Source organism: Theropithecus gelada, chromosome 7b (assembly GCF_003255815.1).
Source record: "Theropithecus gelada isolate Dixy chromosome 7b, Tgel_1.0, whole genome shotgun sequence".
Classification (NCBI taxonomy): domain Eukaryota; kingdom Metazoa; phylum Chordata; class Mammalia; order Primates; family Cercopithecidae; genus Theropithecus; species Theropithecus gelada.
Genome location: NC_037675.1, coordinates 56,465,809 through 56,485,266, shown reverse-complemented (window position 1 = coordinate 56,485,266; position 19,458 = coordinate 56,465,809). Strand labels below are relative to the sequence as shown.

Sequence of the window (19,458 nt, the reverse complement as noted above, 5' to 3'; positions counted from 1 at the left end):
CTGTATTTGGTATTCAGAGGAAAAAGATAAAACACTCTGGTTTTGAAAACAGATGGTTTGTATTTGGCAGGAAATTCCATAACCCCTTTTATAATATGGCTTTTAATCATAAAAATCCTTCAAGACATATATTCCCACTGTTGCTTCTTTTCCTTTCCCAAGTTACCTAGTATTTTAATGTAGCATTTCTATCTAGTAAAATAAATAATTTTGTTGTTTTAGAAAACGAACCAGAAAGAAAGGTGCCAAGTAATAAAGGAAGACCTGCCAAAAATGTAGGAACAAAACCTGACAAGGTAGAGAATAAACATGTTTTTACTTCTAGATGCTTTGAAAATCTCATTGCTGCTTTCATAAAGTTGAAATTAAACATAAAGAACTGCTTCAAGAGGTTAACCTACATGTGTGTTAAAACTTCCTGAACCATAAGAAAGCATCAAGAGGATTTACTCTTGTTGTTTTTTTTTTTTTGAGACGGAGTCTCGCTCTGTCGCCCAGGCTGGAGTGCAGTGGCCGGATCTCAGCTCACTGCAAGCTCCGCCTCCCGGGTTCACGCCATTCTCCTGCCTCAGCCTCCCAAGTAGCTGGGACTACAGGCGCCCGCCACCTCGCCCGGCTAGTTTTTTTTGTACTTTTTAGTAGAGACGGGGTTTCACCGTATTAACCAGGATGGTCTCGATCTCCTGACCTCGTGATCCGCCCGTCTCGGCCTCCCAAAGTGCTGGGATTACAGGCTTGAGCCACCGCGCCCGGCCTACTCTTGTTGTTTTTCAGGTATCTTATTTTCAGAGCTTTATAGGTAGAGAGAGCATAATTTGGTTAGAAGATGGAGAAAAATAATAAAAACACAGCTGAGAGAAACCTGTATGTGGGAATTAGCCAAGACATAGGGTGAAGTGGGGTGAAATGCATTGACTTTGGATTCATTTAGGCCTGGGTTTGAATACTCCCTCTGCTTCCAATTAGCTGCATAACCCTGGGCAAGTTATGTAATTTATGAGGTTGTTTTCTTATTCCTAACATGGAATACCTACATAGAGTAGTTGTAAGAATTAAATAAACTAAAATTTCTGCCTGCATCTAGCATGGTTTCTAATAAGGTCTTCAAAAAAGATGCCCCATTTGAGGACCCAACCCCTTGGCTTATAATCTATGGTATAATTTATTTCTGTTTTTTTGTTTTTTTTTTTTGAGACAGTCTTACTCTGTCGCCCAGGCTCAAGTGCAATGGCGCAATCTTGGCTCACTGCACCTTCCACTTCCCAGGTTCAAGTGATTCTCCTGCCTCAGCCTCTTGAGTAGTTGGGATTATAGGCACACGCCACCACACCCATCTGATTTTTGTATTTTTAGTAGAGATGAGGTTTCACCATGTTGGCCAGGCTGGTCTTGAACTCCTGACCTCAGGTGATCCACCTGCCTCGGCCTCCCAAAGTGCTGGGATTACAGGCGTGAGCCACTGCACCTGGCCAGAATAATTTCTTAATTTAAAAAAAGAATCAAAGATTAAGTAACCTGGCTAGATTCTTAGTAAAAAATCAAACACAGATTGAGAAAGGACATATACAGTGAATCTTCACAGATAAAGCAGCTGGACCTTATAGGTCCTCCCTTAAGATTAACCCTTAAGGATTATCACTAGTTTTTGCTTTGACTGCCATGCTGGCTTCAACAGTGTTACCACTTAAACTCTTGTCCAGGTTGAAATACCTGAGTTTGAGTTCATATCTTACTAAAAATCAGAAACCTAGAAATCTCTAGAAATTATTTAAATACCAAGTAACACATTGACTTGAAATAGTAAATATGCTTTGTATTTTATATGGTTAATCTTCTGTGTCACATTGAAAGTATTGCTGTTGTGATAAGACTATTTATAATCTAAGGTTATTTAAGGATTTGGTCCTTAATAGTCATTCCATAATGTTAGATTTCTGATTTTAAACCATTGTAAATATCAACATAATTTTTTTTTTTTTTTTTTTTTTTTTTTTTTTTTTTTTGAGACAGAGTCTTGCTCTGTCACCCAGGCTGGAGTGCAATGGCACGATCTTGGCTCACTGCAAGCTCCACCTCCTGGGTTCACACCATTCTCCTTCCTCAGCCTCCCAAGTAGCTGGGACTACAGGCTCCTGCCACTAATTTTTTGTATTTTTAGTAGAGACGGGGTTTCACTGTATTAGCCAGGGTGGTCTCGATCTCCTAACCTCGTGATCCACCCGCCTTGGCCTCTCAGTGCTGGGATTACAGGCATGAGCCTCTGTGTCGGCCATGATTATCAATTTAAGTAAAAAGATACATATTTGTTGAATAAGTTTTTCCATATTAATTTTCCATTATCTTTTAATTTCTTGTAATACCTGAAAGGTATTAGTTAGTCTTTTAATAAGAATTGATTTGGGCTTGGCGCGGTGACTCACGCCTATAATCCCAGCACTTTGGGAGGCTGAGGCGGGCGGATCATGAGGTCAGGAGATCGAGACCATCCTAGATAACACAGTGAAACCCCGTCTCTACTAAAAATACAAAAACTTAGCTGGGCATGGTGGCAGGCACCTGTAGTCCCACCCACTCTGGGAGGCTGAGGCAGGAGAATGGTGTGAACCCAGGAGGCAGAGCTTGCAGTGAGCCAAGATGGCGCCACTGCACTCTAGCCTGGGCAACAGAGGGGAGACTCCCTCTAAAAAAAAAAAAAAAAAAAAAAAAAGAAATAATTGATTATATTCCCAGGGAATAGCAATGGGTTTAGCATAACTGGTCTTCTGATTCCATGTATACACTTAATTGTATCTGTTTTTATCTCTCAAATTATGTACATAGGACATATATTTCTGTTGTCATATTTTCAGACCTATAAAAATTGGTTGAATATATCCTCACAAGAGAGAAATCTTACTCTACTTTGTTAACTCACATCCTAGGGTATTTCTTGTAAAGTCGATAGTGAAGAAAATACTTTGAATTCACAAACTAGTGCAACAAGTGGAATGGATCCAGATGGAGTCTTATCAAAAATGGAAAACCTACCTGAGATGAATACTGCAAAAATAAAAGGGAAGAATTCCTTCGCACCTAAAGATTTTATGTTTCAGCCACTGGATGGTCTGAAGACCTATCAAGTAACACCTATGACTCCCGGAAGTGCTAATGCTTTTTTGACACCCAGTTACACCTGGACTCCTTTAAAAACAGAAGTGTAAGACTATGATCTTAATGATAAGTCCCTTGATAAGATGGGTAATAAATGCCTTTCTGTTTTTTTCTTTTTGAGACGGAATCTTGCTCTGTCGCCCAGGCTGGAGTGCAGTGGCGCGATCTCTGCTCACTGCAAGCTCCGCCTCCCGGGTTTATGCCGTTCTCCTGCCTCAGCCTCCCGAGTAGCTGGGACTACAGGCGCCTGCCACCACGCCTGGCTAATTTTTTGTATTTTCAGTAGAGACGGGGTTTCACCGTGTTAGCCAGGATGATCTGGATCACCGGATCTCGTGATCGCCCACCTTGGCCTCCCAAAGTGCTGGGATTACAGGCATGAGCCACCGTGCCTGGCCATAAATGCCTTTCTTATATTTGGTCTATGCTCTTAAAAAGTTATTAGTGAACTATGTTAATTAGGAATCATGAAATTTTTTCTTTAAAAAAAATTCTTCAGAAGGTACAATAATGTAATTGACAGTTTTTATATTTCTTATGCATTGTTATTTTCACTATACAATTTGGGTTTTTTTGTTTTTAATAAGTGACTTAATTATAACACAAATACATTTTTCAAAAGAAGAAAATTGCTATACTAATTTAACTCAGATACGACTTTTTCCTTATTCTGGCTTAGTATTTAGAGAAACTGCCTCTGAAAACAAACATGATTAATTTGCAAAACAATGGAAAAATCAGTTGGAACCTTTAAAAGAAAAAGCAAGATCATTTTGCAAAGACTGGCTGGCAGCAAATATACTAAAAACTACTCAGCATCATCTAAGACTATTAAGTGTTTATGTTCTGTTAAGAAATCTTCAAAATCTTTGAATCTCATTACAATTAATTACTAAAGATGGACATTCACACTATAGGTGTTTACATTTTCTCCCCTCCAGAATACACATTTTTAAAAAATAGAAACATTTCTATTTTAGCCCAGATCTATAAAAAGTGACACAATTTTGAAACCCTTTATATTAGATATATGGAGTTCACGTTTCATGAAGTATATTTTTGCTATTGTTTTTAGTGATGAGTCTCAAGAAGCAACAAAAGAAATATTGGCACAAAAATGTAAAACTTACTCTACCAAGACAATACAGCAAGATTCAAATAAATTGCAATGTCCTTTGGGTCCTCTAACAGTTTGGCATGAAGGTATAGTATTTAATTAATTTATTCATTTTTTAGAATAATGTTTATCAATAATACAAAAAATATTTTGCTTTCAGGTATAGTAATTAAATTTTTACTTTTCTGGATTATTACTTGTCAGATTTGTTTGGAGCTCTTTTTCACCATATCATTTGGAGATATGAACTCAGGGTCAGAAAAGACAGTAAAGCATGGGTAAAGATACCTGAAGAGATCTTTGGAATGAAGAATACAGACAGAAGAGGGGAAATAAATGTAAATTTAAATAAAAAAATATTGAGAGCTACTTTAGAGGAAATAAAATTTTAAACATTGGAAAGAATTGAAGGATATTTAAAATGTCTTTTTAGGGGCTGTCATTTTAGGAATTGTCGCTTTGAAATTTACATGTAAGATTTTCTTTAATTTATAGAACATGTTTTAAATAAAAACGAAGCTACTACTAAAAATTCAAATGGCCTTCTGATAAAAGAAGTCCCACCACTTGAAAGAAATGAAGGTCAAATAACTCAGCCCCACCATGATGTGCCATATTTCAGGTATGTCTGTGTGTTTCTAGTGTAAGAATGTTGTATTAATATCTAGACATTTAAAACCCAAACTAAAAAGTTTTAACCTTAATATAGTGGGGGGAAACTGATATTAGGTGATTTTCACGTTTAAATTTTAGTTTCTTTTGTACATTCATGTGGTTCCTAATTCAAAGGGTAGGAAAAGGTACAAGTGAGAAGTCTTCTCAGCACTGTGACCCAACTGCATAGTCTGAACATTTCATGAAGGCAAGTGTTACTCATTTCTTGTGAATACTTCCATGGATAGTTAATGCTTATGTAGACAAATATAGGCATACACATTTTTTTCTTTTTTAAAAAATACAATAGGCTGGGCACGGTGGCTCACACCTGTAATCCCAGCACTTTGGGAGGCCGAGGTGGGAGGATCACAAGGTCAAGATATCGAGACCATCCTGACCAACGTGGTGAAACCCCATCTCTACTAAAAATATAATGGCACACGCCTGTAGTCACAGCTACTGGGGAGGCTGAGGCAGGAGAATGGCGTGAACCCGGGAGGTGGGGGTTGCAGTGAGCCGAGATAGCACACTGCACTCCAGCCTGGCAACAGAGTGAGACTCCATCTCAAAAAAAATAAAATATATATATATATCTAGACAATATCATACAATATACACTATTCTGTTTACAAATCAAAATAGATAGGTATCTCACTATAGTTTTACTATTCATTTGTTCTATTATGAATATTTTTTTTGAGTGACTTCATTTCTTTTTTTGTTTTGAAATGGTCGCACTCTGTTGCCCAGGCTGGAGTAGAATGACGTGATCTCAGCTCATTGCAGCCTCTCTGTCCTGAGCTCAAGCCATCCTCCTACCAGTGGGTGGCTAATTTTGGTGGTTTTTTGTTTTTTTTTTGTAGGACAGGGTCTTACGATACTGCCCAAGCTGGTCTCGAACTCGCAAGCTCAAGCGATCCTTTTGCCTCGGCCTCCCATACTGTTAGGATTACAGGCATGAGCCACTATGTCTGGCTTGATTTCTTTTTCAGAGCACTAGGTTTTAGAATTATAAGGGATTTTAGAGGTAGCTAATCCATTGTCGTTCCACTGAGTTATTGAAATATTAAGCAGTCTACCTAACTAGACAATGTGAGGGCTAAATCATTTTTGCTATCTCTTTTTTTTTTTTTTTTTTTTTTTTTTTTTTTTTTTTGAGACGGAGTCTCGCTCTGTCGCCCAGGCTGGAGTGCAATGGCTTGATCTTGGCTGTGTGCAACCTCTGCCTCCCGGGTTCAAGCAGTTCTCCTGCCTCAGCCTCCTGAGTAGCCGGGATTACAGGCGCGTGTCACCACACCTGGCTGATGTTTGTATTTTTAGTAGAGACAGGATTTCACCATGTTGGTCAGGCTGGTCTCGAATTCCTGACCACGTGATCCACCTGCCTCAGTCTTCCAAAGTGCTGGGATTACAGGCAAGAGCCACCATGCCCGACCCTCTGCTTCCTCATTAATCATCATGTGTGTCATGGAATATAAACAACTCAAATTTTTTGGTTTCGGTTTTTTTGAGACAGGGTCTCACTCTGTCACCCAATCTGGAGTGCAGTCTCGATCTTGGCTCACTGCAACCTTGACCTCCCGACCTCCCACCTCAGCCTCCTGAGGAGCTGGGACTATGTCTGTTTCTAGTGTAAGAATTTTGTATTAATATCTAGACATTTAAAACCCAAACTAAAATATTTATAACCTTAATATAGTGGAGGGAAACTGATGTTAGGTGATTTTCATTTATCTTTTAAATTTAATTTTTTTTTTTTTTAATAACAGGAGAGTACCACCATGCCTGGCTAAATTTTTTAAAGTAGAGATTGGTTTCCACCATGTTTCCCAGGCTGATCTGGAACTCTTAGGCTCAAGTGATCTGCCTGCCTCTGCCTCTGCCTCACAAAGTGCTGGCTGGAATTACAGGCATGAGCCACTGAGCCTGGCCCTAATTTTTTTTTTTTTTTTTTTTTTAAGAAACAAAACCTGCCAGGTACGGTGGCTCCCGCCTATAACTCAGCACTTTGGGAGGCTGAGGCAGGCAGATCACCTGAGGTCAGGAGTTCAAGACCAGCCTGGCCAACATGGTAAAACCTCATCTCTACCAAAAATACAAAAATTAGCTGGGAGTGGTGGTAGGTGCCTGAAACTCTGTACCTACTAAACAGTAACTCCCCATTCCTCAGCCATTCCCTCCCAGCCCCTGGTAAATACCATTCTACTTTCTGTTTCTATGATTTTAACTCAGCTAAGTATCTTATTTGAGTAGAATTATGTAGTATTTGTCTTTTTGTTACTGGCTTACTTCATTTAGCATAATATCCTTGAGGTTCATTCATTGTAGCATGTGTCAGACTTTCCTTTTTAAGGCCGAATAATATTTCATTGTATGTATATAACACATTTTGCTTATCCATTTGTCTGTCAATGGACACTTGGGTTGCTTCCATATTTTAACTGTTGTGAACAGCTATGAACATGGGTGTACAAATATCCCTTTGAGACCCTGCTCTAAATTCTTTTGGGAGTATATCCAGAAGCAGAATTGCTGGGTCATATGGTAAGTCTATTTTTAATTTTTTGAGGAGCTGCCATACTGTTTTCTATAGTGGCTTTGCCATTTTACATTCCCACCAACAGCTTACAAGGGTTCCAGTTTCCCTCTACATGCTTGGATACTTTTTACGTAGACACAAGTTAAACTTCTTTTAGGCCTGGGTTTCTCAACCTTGGCCCTATTGACATTTTAGATTGTATACTTGTTGTGGGTATATATCCTATACATCATAGGCTGTTTTGTAGCATCCCTGGCCAGTAGCACTCCTCCAGTCATGACAATCAAAAATATTTCCAAACATCACCAAATGTTCCCTAGAGTGGGGCAAAATTGACCCAGTTGAGAACCACTGCCTTTAAATAAGCAAAGCCTAATAATTAGGATCTGTGAGGCCCTATCACTGTAATCCTGGAATTAACAGTTTTAGCTTTAATTTACTCTTGACAGTTGAGTTGGCTTTAGTTTCATAGACAGTGCAGAGAATCTGATGCACATTTAGAAATGTCTGACTTTGATCAGCCTCTGAAAAAGAACAGAACAAACTAGAAATGTTAGCTTAAAAAGTAGGTTCTTGGTATTATCCTTCCACATAAGTTTTAGGTGTAAAAGGATGTACATACACAGGGTATCGACTTGTATTTATGGATTTTAATATATCACAGTTTATAAATATTCAGTATCAACTATGGGAAAATATCATGGCTCCCTTTTATAACTTCCTAATATGATGTATCATGATGTTATGCTAATACTTAGACAGTAGTGTAAAAACTACTTGTAGAACTGAAATGTATGTCATCATTTTAGAAATATCCTCCAATCAGAAACTGAGAAATTAACTTCACATTGCCTCGAGTGGGACAGGAAGCTTGAATTGGACATTCCAGATGATGGTGAGGCAACATTTATATTTTTTGTGTTTGCTTTCTTTTACTATGGTTATGTTTATCTGAAGCATAAAAATATAGCATTGCCTAACTTTATAGTTTCATTATTATTCAAAGTAGCAAGAATTTTTCTTCTTTAACCTGATGTCTACAATAAAGTAGCAAGTGTTTTTCATATCTCAACATATGTTCCCTAACATCCGTGCTGAAATGGTATATAACTTAAAAGATTTAAGAAATTAGAATATTGACTATCATTCCTTTGACTTAGACATTTTTCTAACCAAGCAAGTAACAGTGAATATTATTAGCTTTTTTAATAAGACTTTATGGGTGATATCAATATCTGATACTGTTTACACAAAAATATATTCTGAATGAAAATTACCTAAATCAATATGGGAAAGATTTTCTGAAGAGTTCCTTAATCTGATTTATTTGGGGAAGCTGTTTAGAAAAAATTATGTGCTCTCAGTATGAAGTCCTTCTTAGATAATTATTTGCAGTGAGTTGTTTGACTTTTTTTTTTTTTTAATTAATTAATTTAAAATGAGCGTTGCTCTTGTTGCCCAGGCTGGAGTGTAGTGGCGCCATTTCGGTTCCCTGCAACCTCTGCCTCCTGGATTCAAGTGATTCTCCTGCCTCAGCCTCCCAGTTGGCTGGGATTATAGGTGCCTGCCACCACGTCCAGCTAATTTTTGTATTTTTAGTAGGGATGGGGTTTCACCACATTGGCCAGGCTGGTCTCGAACTCCTGACCTCAGGTGAGCCACCCACCTCGGCCTCCCAAAGTGCTGGGATTATAGGCATGAGCCACCGTGCCCACAGGTGTGAGCCATCGTGCCCGGCTGACATTGACTTCTTATAAAGTACAAGAAAAAGTAGAATGCTATTTAGTATATAGCAATAGGTATGAGAATATATTGTTAATTTTGAGCGGGAATTGAAGCAAATAGTTAATACTCAGTTATTTGTATGACAAAGTTTTGTGGTAGATATTTTTTGTTTTGCTTTAACAACCTGTAAGCCTTAGGATGTTTGGAGTGAAGTCTTATCACTGGGCTGATTTGCAATGAATGTTCTGTTTTGTCTTTTAATTTTGAAAAACCTCTTATTTCCTTCAGCTAAAGATCTTATTCGCACAGCAGTTGGTCAAACAAGACTCCTTATGAAGGAAAGGTTCAAACAGTTTGAAGGACTGGTTGGTGATTGTGAATATAAACGAGGTGTAAAGGAGACTACCTGTTCAGATCTGGATGGATTTTGGGATATGATTAGTTTTCAGGTATGTGGTTCAATATTTTTAATATATTAACTTTGGACTTTTTTTTTTTTTTTTAAGTAGCAGGAGTGAAATGGGGTAATAGTCGCTGCTTAGGTACCTGTAATATGAAATGAGATGTTATAAAGCACCTTTATAAACTGTAAAACATCTAAATTTTATGACTGATGTACTCTTCTCCCATGTATTCTCAGGATAATTTCTATATAGGTTGAAAACTGAAGTTATTTTCAATTCTTGAATAGTCTGTAATGATTCCACCCGTGAGAAATGAGTCAACTGGCCTTTGGTAGTTGAGTTCAGCTAGCAGTTACTGAGTTCCTGTTGTGTGCCCATATTGTATTAATCTGTTATTGTATTAGGAGTATTGTATTAGGAGTTGATAAAAGAGTTCATTCCCTATCCCAGAGGAGTTTGTAATTTGATTAGTGACTGAGATACAAAATATAATTCTAATGTAGAAAGTGCTGTGATAAAAGAAATTACTAGGAAGATCCATAAAGGTATGGGGGAAGATGACTCTAGCTTTTTGAACTTATTTTAGAAATAAGCATATAAAATAGCATTTCAAGAACCAACAGTCAACAATAGACATCGAACCAAGCTTCAAAGCTAAAAGAAAAAGGCCAAAGCAAACATCTAGGAAGAAAGCTATTTGGATGGACTTTTAAATGCAAGTATTCATATTCTCAAAGAGACCAGACATTTCATCTGTCAAGTAAAAATACCTGTTAAAGAACATTCAGAGAATAAATAGCTTTTTGAAGTTAAGCAATATGAGAACAGAAATGTCAGATACAATAGGTAGAATATGAAGTTAAGGAAATTTCAGCCAGGCACGGTGGCTCAAGCCTGTAATCCTAGTACTTTGGGAGGCTGAGGTGGGAGGATCACTTGAGCCCAGGAGTTCACGACCAACCTGCGCAACATAGTGAGAGCCCATCTCTACAGAAAATAAATTTAGCCAGGTATGTTTGCACATGCCTGTAGTATAAGCTGTAAGACAGAAGAGCTTAGATAAGAAAATTACATGGACCAGTCCAGGAAATATAGCCAAATTATAGAAAGTCCAGAAAAAGAGAACAGAAAAAAAAAAAACTAGGGAGGAAGTGAACAATGAAGGAGCCCGTTGAGTGTTTAGCACTGAGAATCAGAGTAGACCCACAGCAACTTACATCATTAAATACCGTTATATAACTCTTGGGATAAAGAGGGTAGGCTAAAGCATCCAGGGAAAGAAAACAAATTTTATACAAAGCATCAAGGGTTAGAGTAGCATTGATCTCTCAACAGCAATATTATGAGCTAGAACAATACTCTGAAAATTCTGAGGGAAATTAACTTCTAGCCTGGAGTTATATTCTGAACCAATCAAGTATGAGGGTGGAAAGGCACTTTTCAGACACGCAAGATCTCAAAGTTCACCTCCTTCCATGTACCCTTTCTCAGGAAACTGAGAATGTCCCTCACAAAGATGAGGGAGTTACCCAAGAAAAGAGGAGTGGGCTCCATTCCTAGAAAGAGGCAAGACCCTGTCTCAAAAAAACCAAATGAAAACCCTGAGCAAACAAAAGGCAAAACATTTATTAAGTCTAAAGAAAACGTTGTGAGGAAAGAAACGGAATCTCAGCAACTGTATGGCCCAGACATGAATAGTGTTTATGTAGTTATAATTAAGCATTACTTTATGATCAGTTTTTATGTATTCACCAGTTTTCATAATAGTTGGTTCACTAGCACCCTTCAATTCTGATTATATGATTCTGTGGTGATTTTTGTATCATTATTAGTTGTGGATTTAAAAGTATGATGTGTTTTCATTGTTTATAGTCTTTTTTTTTTTGAGATAGAGTCTCACTTTGTCACCCGGGCTGGAGAGCGGTGGCGTGATCTTGGCTCACTGTAACCTCTGCCTCCCAGGTTCAAGCAGTTCTCCTGCCTCAGCCTCCCGAGTAACTGGGATTACAGGTGCCCACCACCACGCCGGGCTAATTTTTGTATTTTTAGTAGAGATGGGGTTCACCATGTTGGTCAGGCTTGTCTCAAACTCCTAACCTCAAGTGATCTGCCTGCCTCGGCCTCCAAAGTGCTGGGATTACAGGTGTGAGCCACCACACCAGCCTATAGTCATTATCTTGATCGATGCTCATTTCCCAGCTTTGGCTTAGTGGGAGCCACTTCAAGTTGGGGCACTTTTTTTTTTTTTTTTTAAACACAAAGGAACTATATTAAGGTATAATTTACATATAAAATTTATTCATTTGAAATGTACAGTTCAATCATTTTTAGTAAATTTACAGAGTTGTGCAACCATCACCACAATCCAAATGTAGAACTTTTTTTTTTTCTGAGATGGAGCTTCACTCTTGTTGCCCAGACTGGAGCACAATGGCGCGATCTCAGTTTACTGCAACCTCCGCCTCCCAGGTTCAAGCGATTCTCCTGCCTCAGTCTCCCAAGTAGTTGGGATTACAGTAATGTGCCACTGCGCCTGGCTAATTTTGTATTTTTAGTAGAGACGGGGTTTCACCATGTTGGTCAGGCTGGTCTTGAACTCGTGACCTCAAGTGATCCACCCGCCTTGGCCTCCCAAAGTGCTGGGATTACAGATGTGAGCCACCACACCCAGTCAGAACATTTTCATCAGTATAAAAAGATCCCTCCTGCCTGTTTGCAGTCAATCCCCATTTCTATTCCTAGACCCAGGCAACCACTAATCTATTTACTGTCTCTGTAGATTTGCCTTTTTTGGGATATTTCATATAAATAGAATCATACATTATGTCGTCTTTTGCATCTGGCTTCTTTCACTTACCATGTTTTTGAGTTTTATCCATATTGTAGCTTGCCCTGTGTTCTTCATGCCTTTTTATTGCTGAGTAGTATTCCATTGTATGGATATATCACTATTTATCAGTTGATGGACATTTAGATCGCTTCCACTTTTTGGTGATTATTAAGAATCTGTGAATATTTCCACACAAATCTTAGTGTAGACATATCTTTTTAAATTTCTCTTGGGCAGATACCTAGATATTGCTAGGTCATATTGTAAATTTATGTTTAACTTTTTAAGAAACTGCCCAAACTATTTTCCAAAGTGATTATACCATTTTCAGTCCCACCAACAATGTATGAGTGTTCTGTTTTTCTATATCCTCACTAATACTTGTTATTGTCAGTCTTTTTTATTATAGTAGTCCCCTCTTATCAGCAGTCTTGCTTTCTGTGGTTTTAGTTACCTGAGGTATAGTACAATAAGATATTTGGCAGGGAGGAGAGACCACATTCACATAACTTATTACGGAATATTGTTATAATTGTTCTATTTTATTGTTGATTATCATTGCTAATCTCTATGCCTAATTTAGAAATGAAACTTTATCATAGGTATGTATGTATAGAAAAAACATAGTATATATAGGGTTCAGTACTATCTGCATTTCAGGCATCCCCTCGGAACAGATTCCTTGAAGATAAGGGGGAACTGTTGCATAGCCATCCTAGTGGGTATGAGGTATCTCATTGTAGGGTTTTTTGTTTTTTGTTTGTTTTTTGAGTCGGTCTCACTCTGTCACCTAGGCAGGAGTGCATTGGCACAATCTCACCTCACTGTGACCTCCAATTCCTGGGCTCAAACAACCCTCCTGCTTCAGCCTCCCAAGTAGCTGAGACTACAGGCATGTGCCACCATGATTGGCTAATTTTTGTATTTTTTTGTAGAGGTAGGGTCTCACCATGTTACCCAGGTGCCCAGGTCTTACTCCTGAGCTCAAGCAATCCACCCTCCTCTGCCTCCCAAAGTGCTCGGATTACAGGTGTCACCATGCCTGACCTCATTGTAGTTTTGATTTGAATTTCTCTAATGAGTAATGATATTAAGTATCTTTTTGTGAGCTTATTCACCATTCATGTATCTTCTACTGAAATGTCTGTGTAAATCTTTTGCACCCATTTTTAAATTTGATTGTCTTTATTATTGAGTTTTAAGTATTCTTTATATATTCTGGATACAAGTGCCTTATGAGAAATATTTTTTTTTTTTTTTTTTTTTTTTTTTTTAGTAGAGACAGGGTTTCACCCTGTTAGCCAGGATGGTCTCAATCGCCTGACCTCGTGATCCGCCCGTCTCGGCCTCCCAAAGTGCTGGGATTACAGGCTTGAGCCACCGCGCCCGGCCGAGAAATATTATTTGCAAATATTCTTTGAGTTTATAGCTCGACTTTTAATCCTCTTAATGGTATCTTTTGAAGTGCCATTTTTTTTTTTGTTAAAGTTAACTTTTTCGAATTTTTTCTTTTCTTTTCTTTTTTTTTTTTTTTTTGAGGTGGAGTCTTACTCTGTCACCCAGGCTGGAGTGCAGTGGTGTGATCTCGGCTCACTGCAGCCTCTGCCTTCCAGGTTCAAGCAATTCTCATGCCTCAGCCTCCCAGGTAGCTGGGATTACAGGCATATGCCACCATGCCCGGCTAATTTTTATATTTTTAGTAGAAATGGGATTTCACCATGTTGGCCAAGCTGGTCTTGAACTCTTGACCTCAACTGATCCACCTGCCTTGGCCTCCCAAAGTGCTGGGATTACAGGGGTGCGCCACTGCATCCGGCCAGATTTTTTTTTTCTTTTATGTTGTGATTTTGACACCATGTCTAAGAACTCTTACCTAACCACGAGTCATAAAGATTTTCTCCTATGTTTTTTTCTAACAGTCTTATGATTTTAGTACTTACAGTTCAGTCTATGATCCATTTGGTTAGTTTTTGTATATGGTACGAGATTGTGAGTCTAAATTCGTCTTTTTGCTTGTGGATAACCAATTTTCCAAGCACTGCTGGTTGAAAAGACTGTCTTTTCCCCATTGAATTGTATTGGCATCTTTATTGAAAATCAGTTGGTCATGAGTGTAAATCTGAGTCATTTTGACATTTACTTTTTTTTTTTCCCCCTTTGAGATGGGGTCTCACTTGTTGCCCAGGCTAGTCTTGACCTTCTGGGTTCAAGCAATCCCCCTGCCTCACCCTCCCAAGTAGCTTGGATTATAGGCATGTGCCACAGCGCCTACAAACATTTACATATTTTTAAGGGAGAGCAAAGCTGAGAGGATGTGTGTGTATAAGTGCATGACGTGGAAACTCAAAGCATGGTTACCAAACTGTTGACAGTAACTAACTCTTTGTAGGAGACTGGAAGTATCAGAAAGATGGAGATTATATTTCCATCCTATTAAATATATTTGTATCTTTTAAAATGAGATTATGTCAAGAAAATGGGAAATGGCACAGATTGGGAGAAAATATTTGCAAAAGATGTATCTGATAAGACTATTATTCAAAAGATACAAAGAGCTCTTAAAACCCAGGAATAAGGAAATGAACAACTCAATTAAAAATGGGCAAAAGACCTGAACTGTTAACTCACCATAGAAGATATACAGATGGCAAATACGCATATGAAAAGATGCTCAACATCATATGTCATTAGGGAACTACAAATCAAAACAACAGATACTACCACATACCTACTAGGGAACAGTGAAAATTTAAAACACTGCCAACAGCAAATGCTGGGGAGGGTATGGAGCAATACGAACTTTCCATTCATTGCCTATGGGAATGCAAAATGTTATATCCACTTTAGAAGACAGTTTGGCAGTCACTTGCAAAACTAAACATACTCCTACCATACGATCCAGCAATTGCGCTCCAAATGAGTTGAAAACTTATGTCCATATAAAAACCTGCACACGGATGTTTTTAGCAGTATAGCAGCTTTATTCATAATTGCCAAAACATGGAAGCAACCAAGATGTCCTTCAGTGGAGGAATGGATAAATAAAAAGAAATTGGATTGTGTTCACATTGTGTAATTAAGAAACAAAAACATTTAGGATGTATTTTCTACCATTTTAGCATTTTAGTAAAAAATAATCTAGGAGAGTTATTCATATATGATATTCTTTATGTAGATTTTGGAGGTTTGTAAGACGAAAGATAATGAAAAACTTTACCATAAAAATTCTTGATTTGAACACTAAATTGAGAATGACTCAGTCCAGTTTTAATAACTGGACTTAATAACTGGCGATTTCTGAATCGCCATTTTTATTTTTTAGTCTTCAACTCATTAGTTTATAACTTTAATATGGCTATCATTAATCTGTTAAATTTGTGCTTTATTTATTAACAGATAGAAGATGTAATCCACAAATTCAACAATCTGATCAAACTTGAGGAATCTGGGTGGCAAGTCAATAATAACATGAATAATAATATGAACAAAAATGTCTTTAGGGTAAGTTTGTGGGTTTTATATCCAAATTTTTTTTTTCTAGTTAAGGAACTGTTCTACATACATCCAGATTTCTAATATAGATTCTTCTATTTGTTGTTTTTAAGTTTTAAAAACATTTAACTTCAGATTTCTCATCATTTTACAAAGTTAAGTCTGTATATTGCTTACAGTGTATTGATTGCCGTTGAAGAAAGAGCAAGCAAATCGATCAACATAAAATTTAGGATAGTTGGCCGGGCGCGGTGGCTCAAGCCTGTAATCCCAGCACTTTGGGAGGCCGAGACGGGCGGATCACGAGGTCAGGAGATCGAGACCATCCTGGCGAACACGGTGAAACCCCGTCTCTACTAAAAAATACAAAAAAAACTAGCCGGGCGAGGCGGCGGGCGCCTGTAGTCCCAGCTACTCGGGAGGCTGAGGCAGGAGAATGGCGTAAACCCGGGAGGCGGAGCTTGCAGTGAGCTGAGATCTGGCCACTGCACTCCAGCCCGGGCGACAGAGCCAGACTCCGTCTCAAAAAAAAAAAAAAAAAAAAAAATTTAGGATAGTTATGTCTAGAGAGAAGGAGGGGCTGTGATTGAATTGGGGTACCCAGAGGGCTTCTAAGTTACCACATAGTGATATATGAGTGTTGGTTTTATTCTTTAAACTGTACTTACACATTTTGTTATAGTAGTAGTAGGTAATTTATATAATGCTTAGTATGTGCCAAATATTCCAAGTACTTTATATATATTAACTTAATTCTTACAACAGTTATATGAAATGGAAGCTGTTATCCTTGTTGCTTTGTTAACATGATAGATTTTGTTCTTATTTGTTTCTAGTAATTATCTTTCTAGTAATGTTTTTGAATTCAAAGTTTTTGGTTTGGGTGGACACTTTTCAAACTAAGCGTTCAGTTTTTTTTTGTGATATGAGAAAAATGCTTGTAGTTATAAATTCAGCTTGTCTAGATTGGTATTTTATTATACTGTGTAATCCAAATAAAAACTCTCTTGAATCCTATCTTAGGAGTTTAACTTGTTAAAGTGTTTTTTTTTTTTTTAAACCTTATGTTTAAGCTTTTTTTTTTTTTTTTTTTTTGAGACAGTTTCGCTCTTGTTGCACAGGCTGTAGTGCAGTGGCATGACCTTGGTTCACCACAACCTCCACCTCCTGAGTTCAAGTGATTCTCCTGCCTCAGCCTCCAAAGTGCTGGGATTACAGGCATAAGCCACTGTGCTCGGCCTTAAAAAATATTTTACTAGGCCAGGCGCAGTGGCTTACATCTGTAATCCCAGCACTTTGGGCAGCTGAGGTGGGCAGATCACCTGAGGTTTGGAGTTCAAGACCAGCTTGACCATCACGGAGAAACCCTGTCTCTACCAAAAATACAAAAATTAGCTGGGCAAGGTGGCTCATGCCTATAATCCCAGCAACTCGGGAGGCTGAGGCAGGAGAATCGCTTGACCCTGGGAGGCGGAGGTTGTGGTGAGCTGAGATCACACCGTTGCACTCCAGCCTGGGCAACGAGCAAAACTCCGTCTCAAAAAAAATTTTTTTTACTAATAAAGTCTCACGACAAGGACCCTGAGGACAGTAACTAAATTGATGGAATGGATTTCAAAACTATAAATAGTGAAGGATGCTACTTCATTATTAAAGCTACTGTGGGCATTTCTTATTAAGGATTTAGTCCTGGAAATATTAATATCATCAGTGATGCAGATCATGGCTGTGTCCTAGAGAGATTTGTAATTCTGCCTGTTATCACCAGGTGTCTCTCTCCTACTTTATTTTATAGGCTACTGTTAAGATAATCAAACAAAGTAAAGCTAATCTTTTATACTATACTTGGATACCACTCCCTACTACCTCTTATTTATTAATCCCTCATTCCATCAGTTAGTCTTGTTTTCCCTACCCCCTTTTTTCCATCAGTTTTTAAACATGTTTAAGTGTCTTATCATTGTTTACATTAAAACAAAGAAACCTGTGGTGTCTGCTTCTCCCTTTAATTGCTTGTATACCCCCATTTTTCTTTCTTCCCAGTCACTGACAAGCTGACTGTTGTCTATACTCAATTATTTTTGTTCCTTTATTTCTCCAACTCATTGCAGTTCAGTTTTACCCCCTCTATAACTTTAGAATAGTTATCTAAATTATTAATCCACTAGTTGCTTAAGTTATTAGGTACTTAATTTTAAAATCTAACCTTTCTAGGCCAGGCGTGGTGGCTCAAGCCTGTAATCCCAGCACTTTGGGAGGCTGAGGGAGGCAGATCACCTGAGGTCAGTTCGAGATTAGCCTGGCCAACATGGTGAAACCCTGTCTCTACTAAAAATAAAAAATTAGCCAGGCATGGTGGCGGGCACCAATAATCCCAGCTACTCAGGAGTTTGAGGTAGGAGAATCACTTGAACCCAGGAGGCACAGGTTATGGTGAACCGAGATCATGCCACTGCACTTCAGCCTGGGCGACAGATCAAGACTCTGTCTCAAAAATAAAATAAATAAGTAAATAAATAAATCTAACCTTTCTGCAGTATTAAATATGGTCTACTTTTTTGAGATAGTCTTGCTGTGTTGCCCAGGCTGGAGTACAGTAGCGCCATCTCGACTCACTGCAACCTCTGCCTCCCAGGTTCAAGCGATCTCCCATCTCAAGCCTCCTGAGTAGCTGGGACTACAGGCATGTGCCACCATGCCCAGCTAATTTTTTGTATTTTTAGTGGAGCTGGTGTTTCTCTATGTTGGCCAGGCTGGTCTGGAACTCCTGTCCTCAAGTGATCCACCCGCCTCAGCCTCCCAAAGTGCTGGGATTACAGGCATGAGTCACCACACCTGACCTACTTCCTTGTTTTTGAAATTATATTTCCTTTCTACTTCTTTGTCTATTCTTCAGTCATGTTTGCATATTCGTTTTCCATTTATCCCTTAAATGTTTTTGATACTTAGAATTCCTACCTCTACTCTCTTCTTTCCTTCCATAATTTTTCTGTGCAATCTTACCCAACCTGTAATGATTCCCAAGTCTGTATTGCAGACCATACTTACTAAGCTCTAATTCTGTATATCATGACTCAATATACCTTAAAAATCAATATATTCCAAACTGACAGCATCTCCACACACACCAATGTTGCCCTGTCTCATAATGCTGTTACCATCCCACCAGGTGTTCAAGATAGAAGTCTCAGTATCTCTTTTGGTCCTTTGCTTTCTTTATTTCACCATCTCCACCCCACAGACATCCAATAGATGAGTAAGTCCTCTCAATTCTACCTTTCAAATATCTGTTGAATCTATCCACTTTTTTCATCTCTTACTCCTTAGTCTGAGTGATCTTTCTAAAACACCAGCTTGATAATGTTAATCTTCTGCTTAAAAATCACTAATAACTCTCTATTCCTTTGTCCTTTGTGTAAATGTGATTTTCTTAAAACTTACATGCAGGTGATTTTATAATTTAGCTATTGTTTAACTCCACTTTGCTTTCTTTCATTTCTGGCTTTGGAAACATCTCTCTAGCCCTTGCCTCACCCCATCTTTT

General features: G+C 38.3%; 1 protein-coding gene across 4 annotated transcripts in view; it reads left to right on the top strand.

The window, feature by feature from the left end:
- DLGAP5 (DLG associated protein 5) overlaps positions 1-19,458 on the top strand; it is a 43,304-nt gene that overhangs the window by 12,483 nt on the left and 11,363 nt on the right. For all 4 annotated transcript variants that reach the window (XM_025391056.1, XM_025391057.1, XM_025391058.1 and 1 more), the window contains 7 exons: positions 223-296; positions 2,922-3,196; positions 4,226-4,353; positions 4,763-4,889; positions 8,273-8,358; positions 9,477-9,637; positions 15,819-15,923. In XM_025391056.1, coding sequence (XP_025246841.1) covers positions 223-296; positions 2,922-3,196; positions 4,226-4,353; positions 4,763-4,889; positions 8,273-8,358; positions 9,477-9,637; positions 15,819-15,923 — 956 coding nt within the window. The remainder of the gene's footprint in view (positions 1-222; positions 297-2,921; positions 3,197-4,225; positions 4,354-4,762; positions 4,890-8,272; positions 8,359-9,476; positions 9,638-15,818; positions 15,924-19,458) is intronic.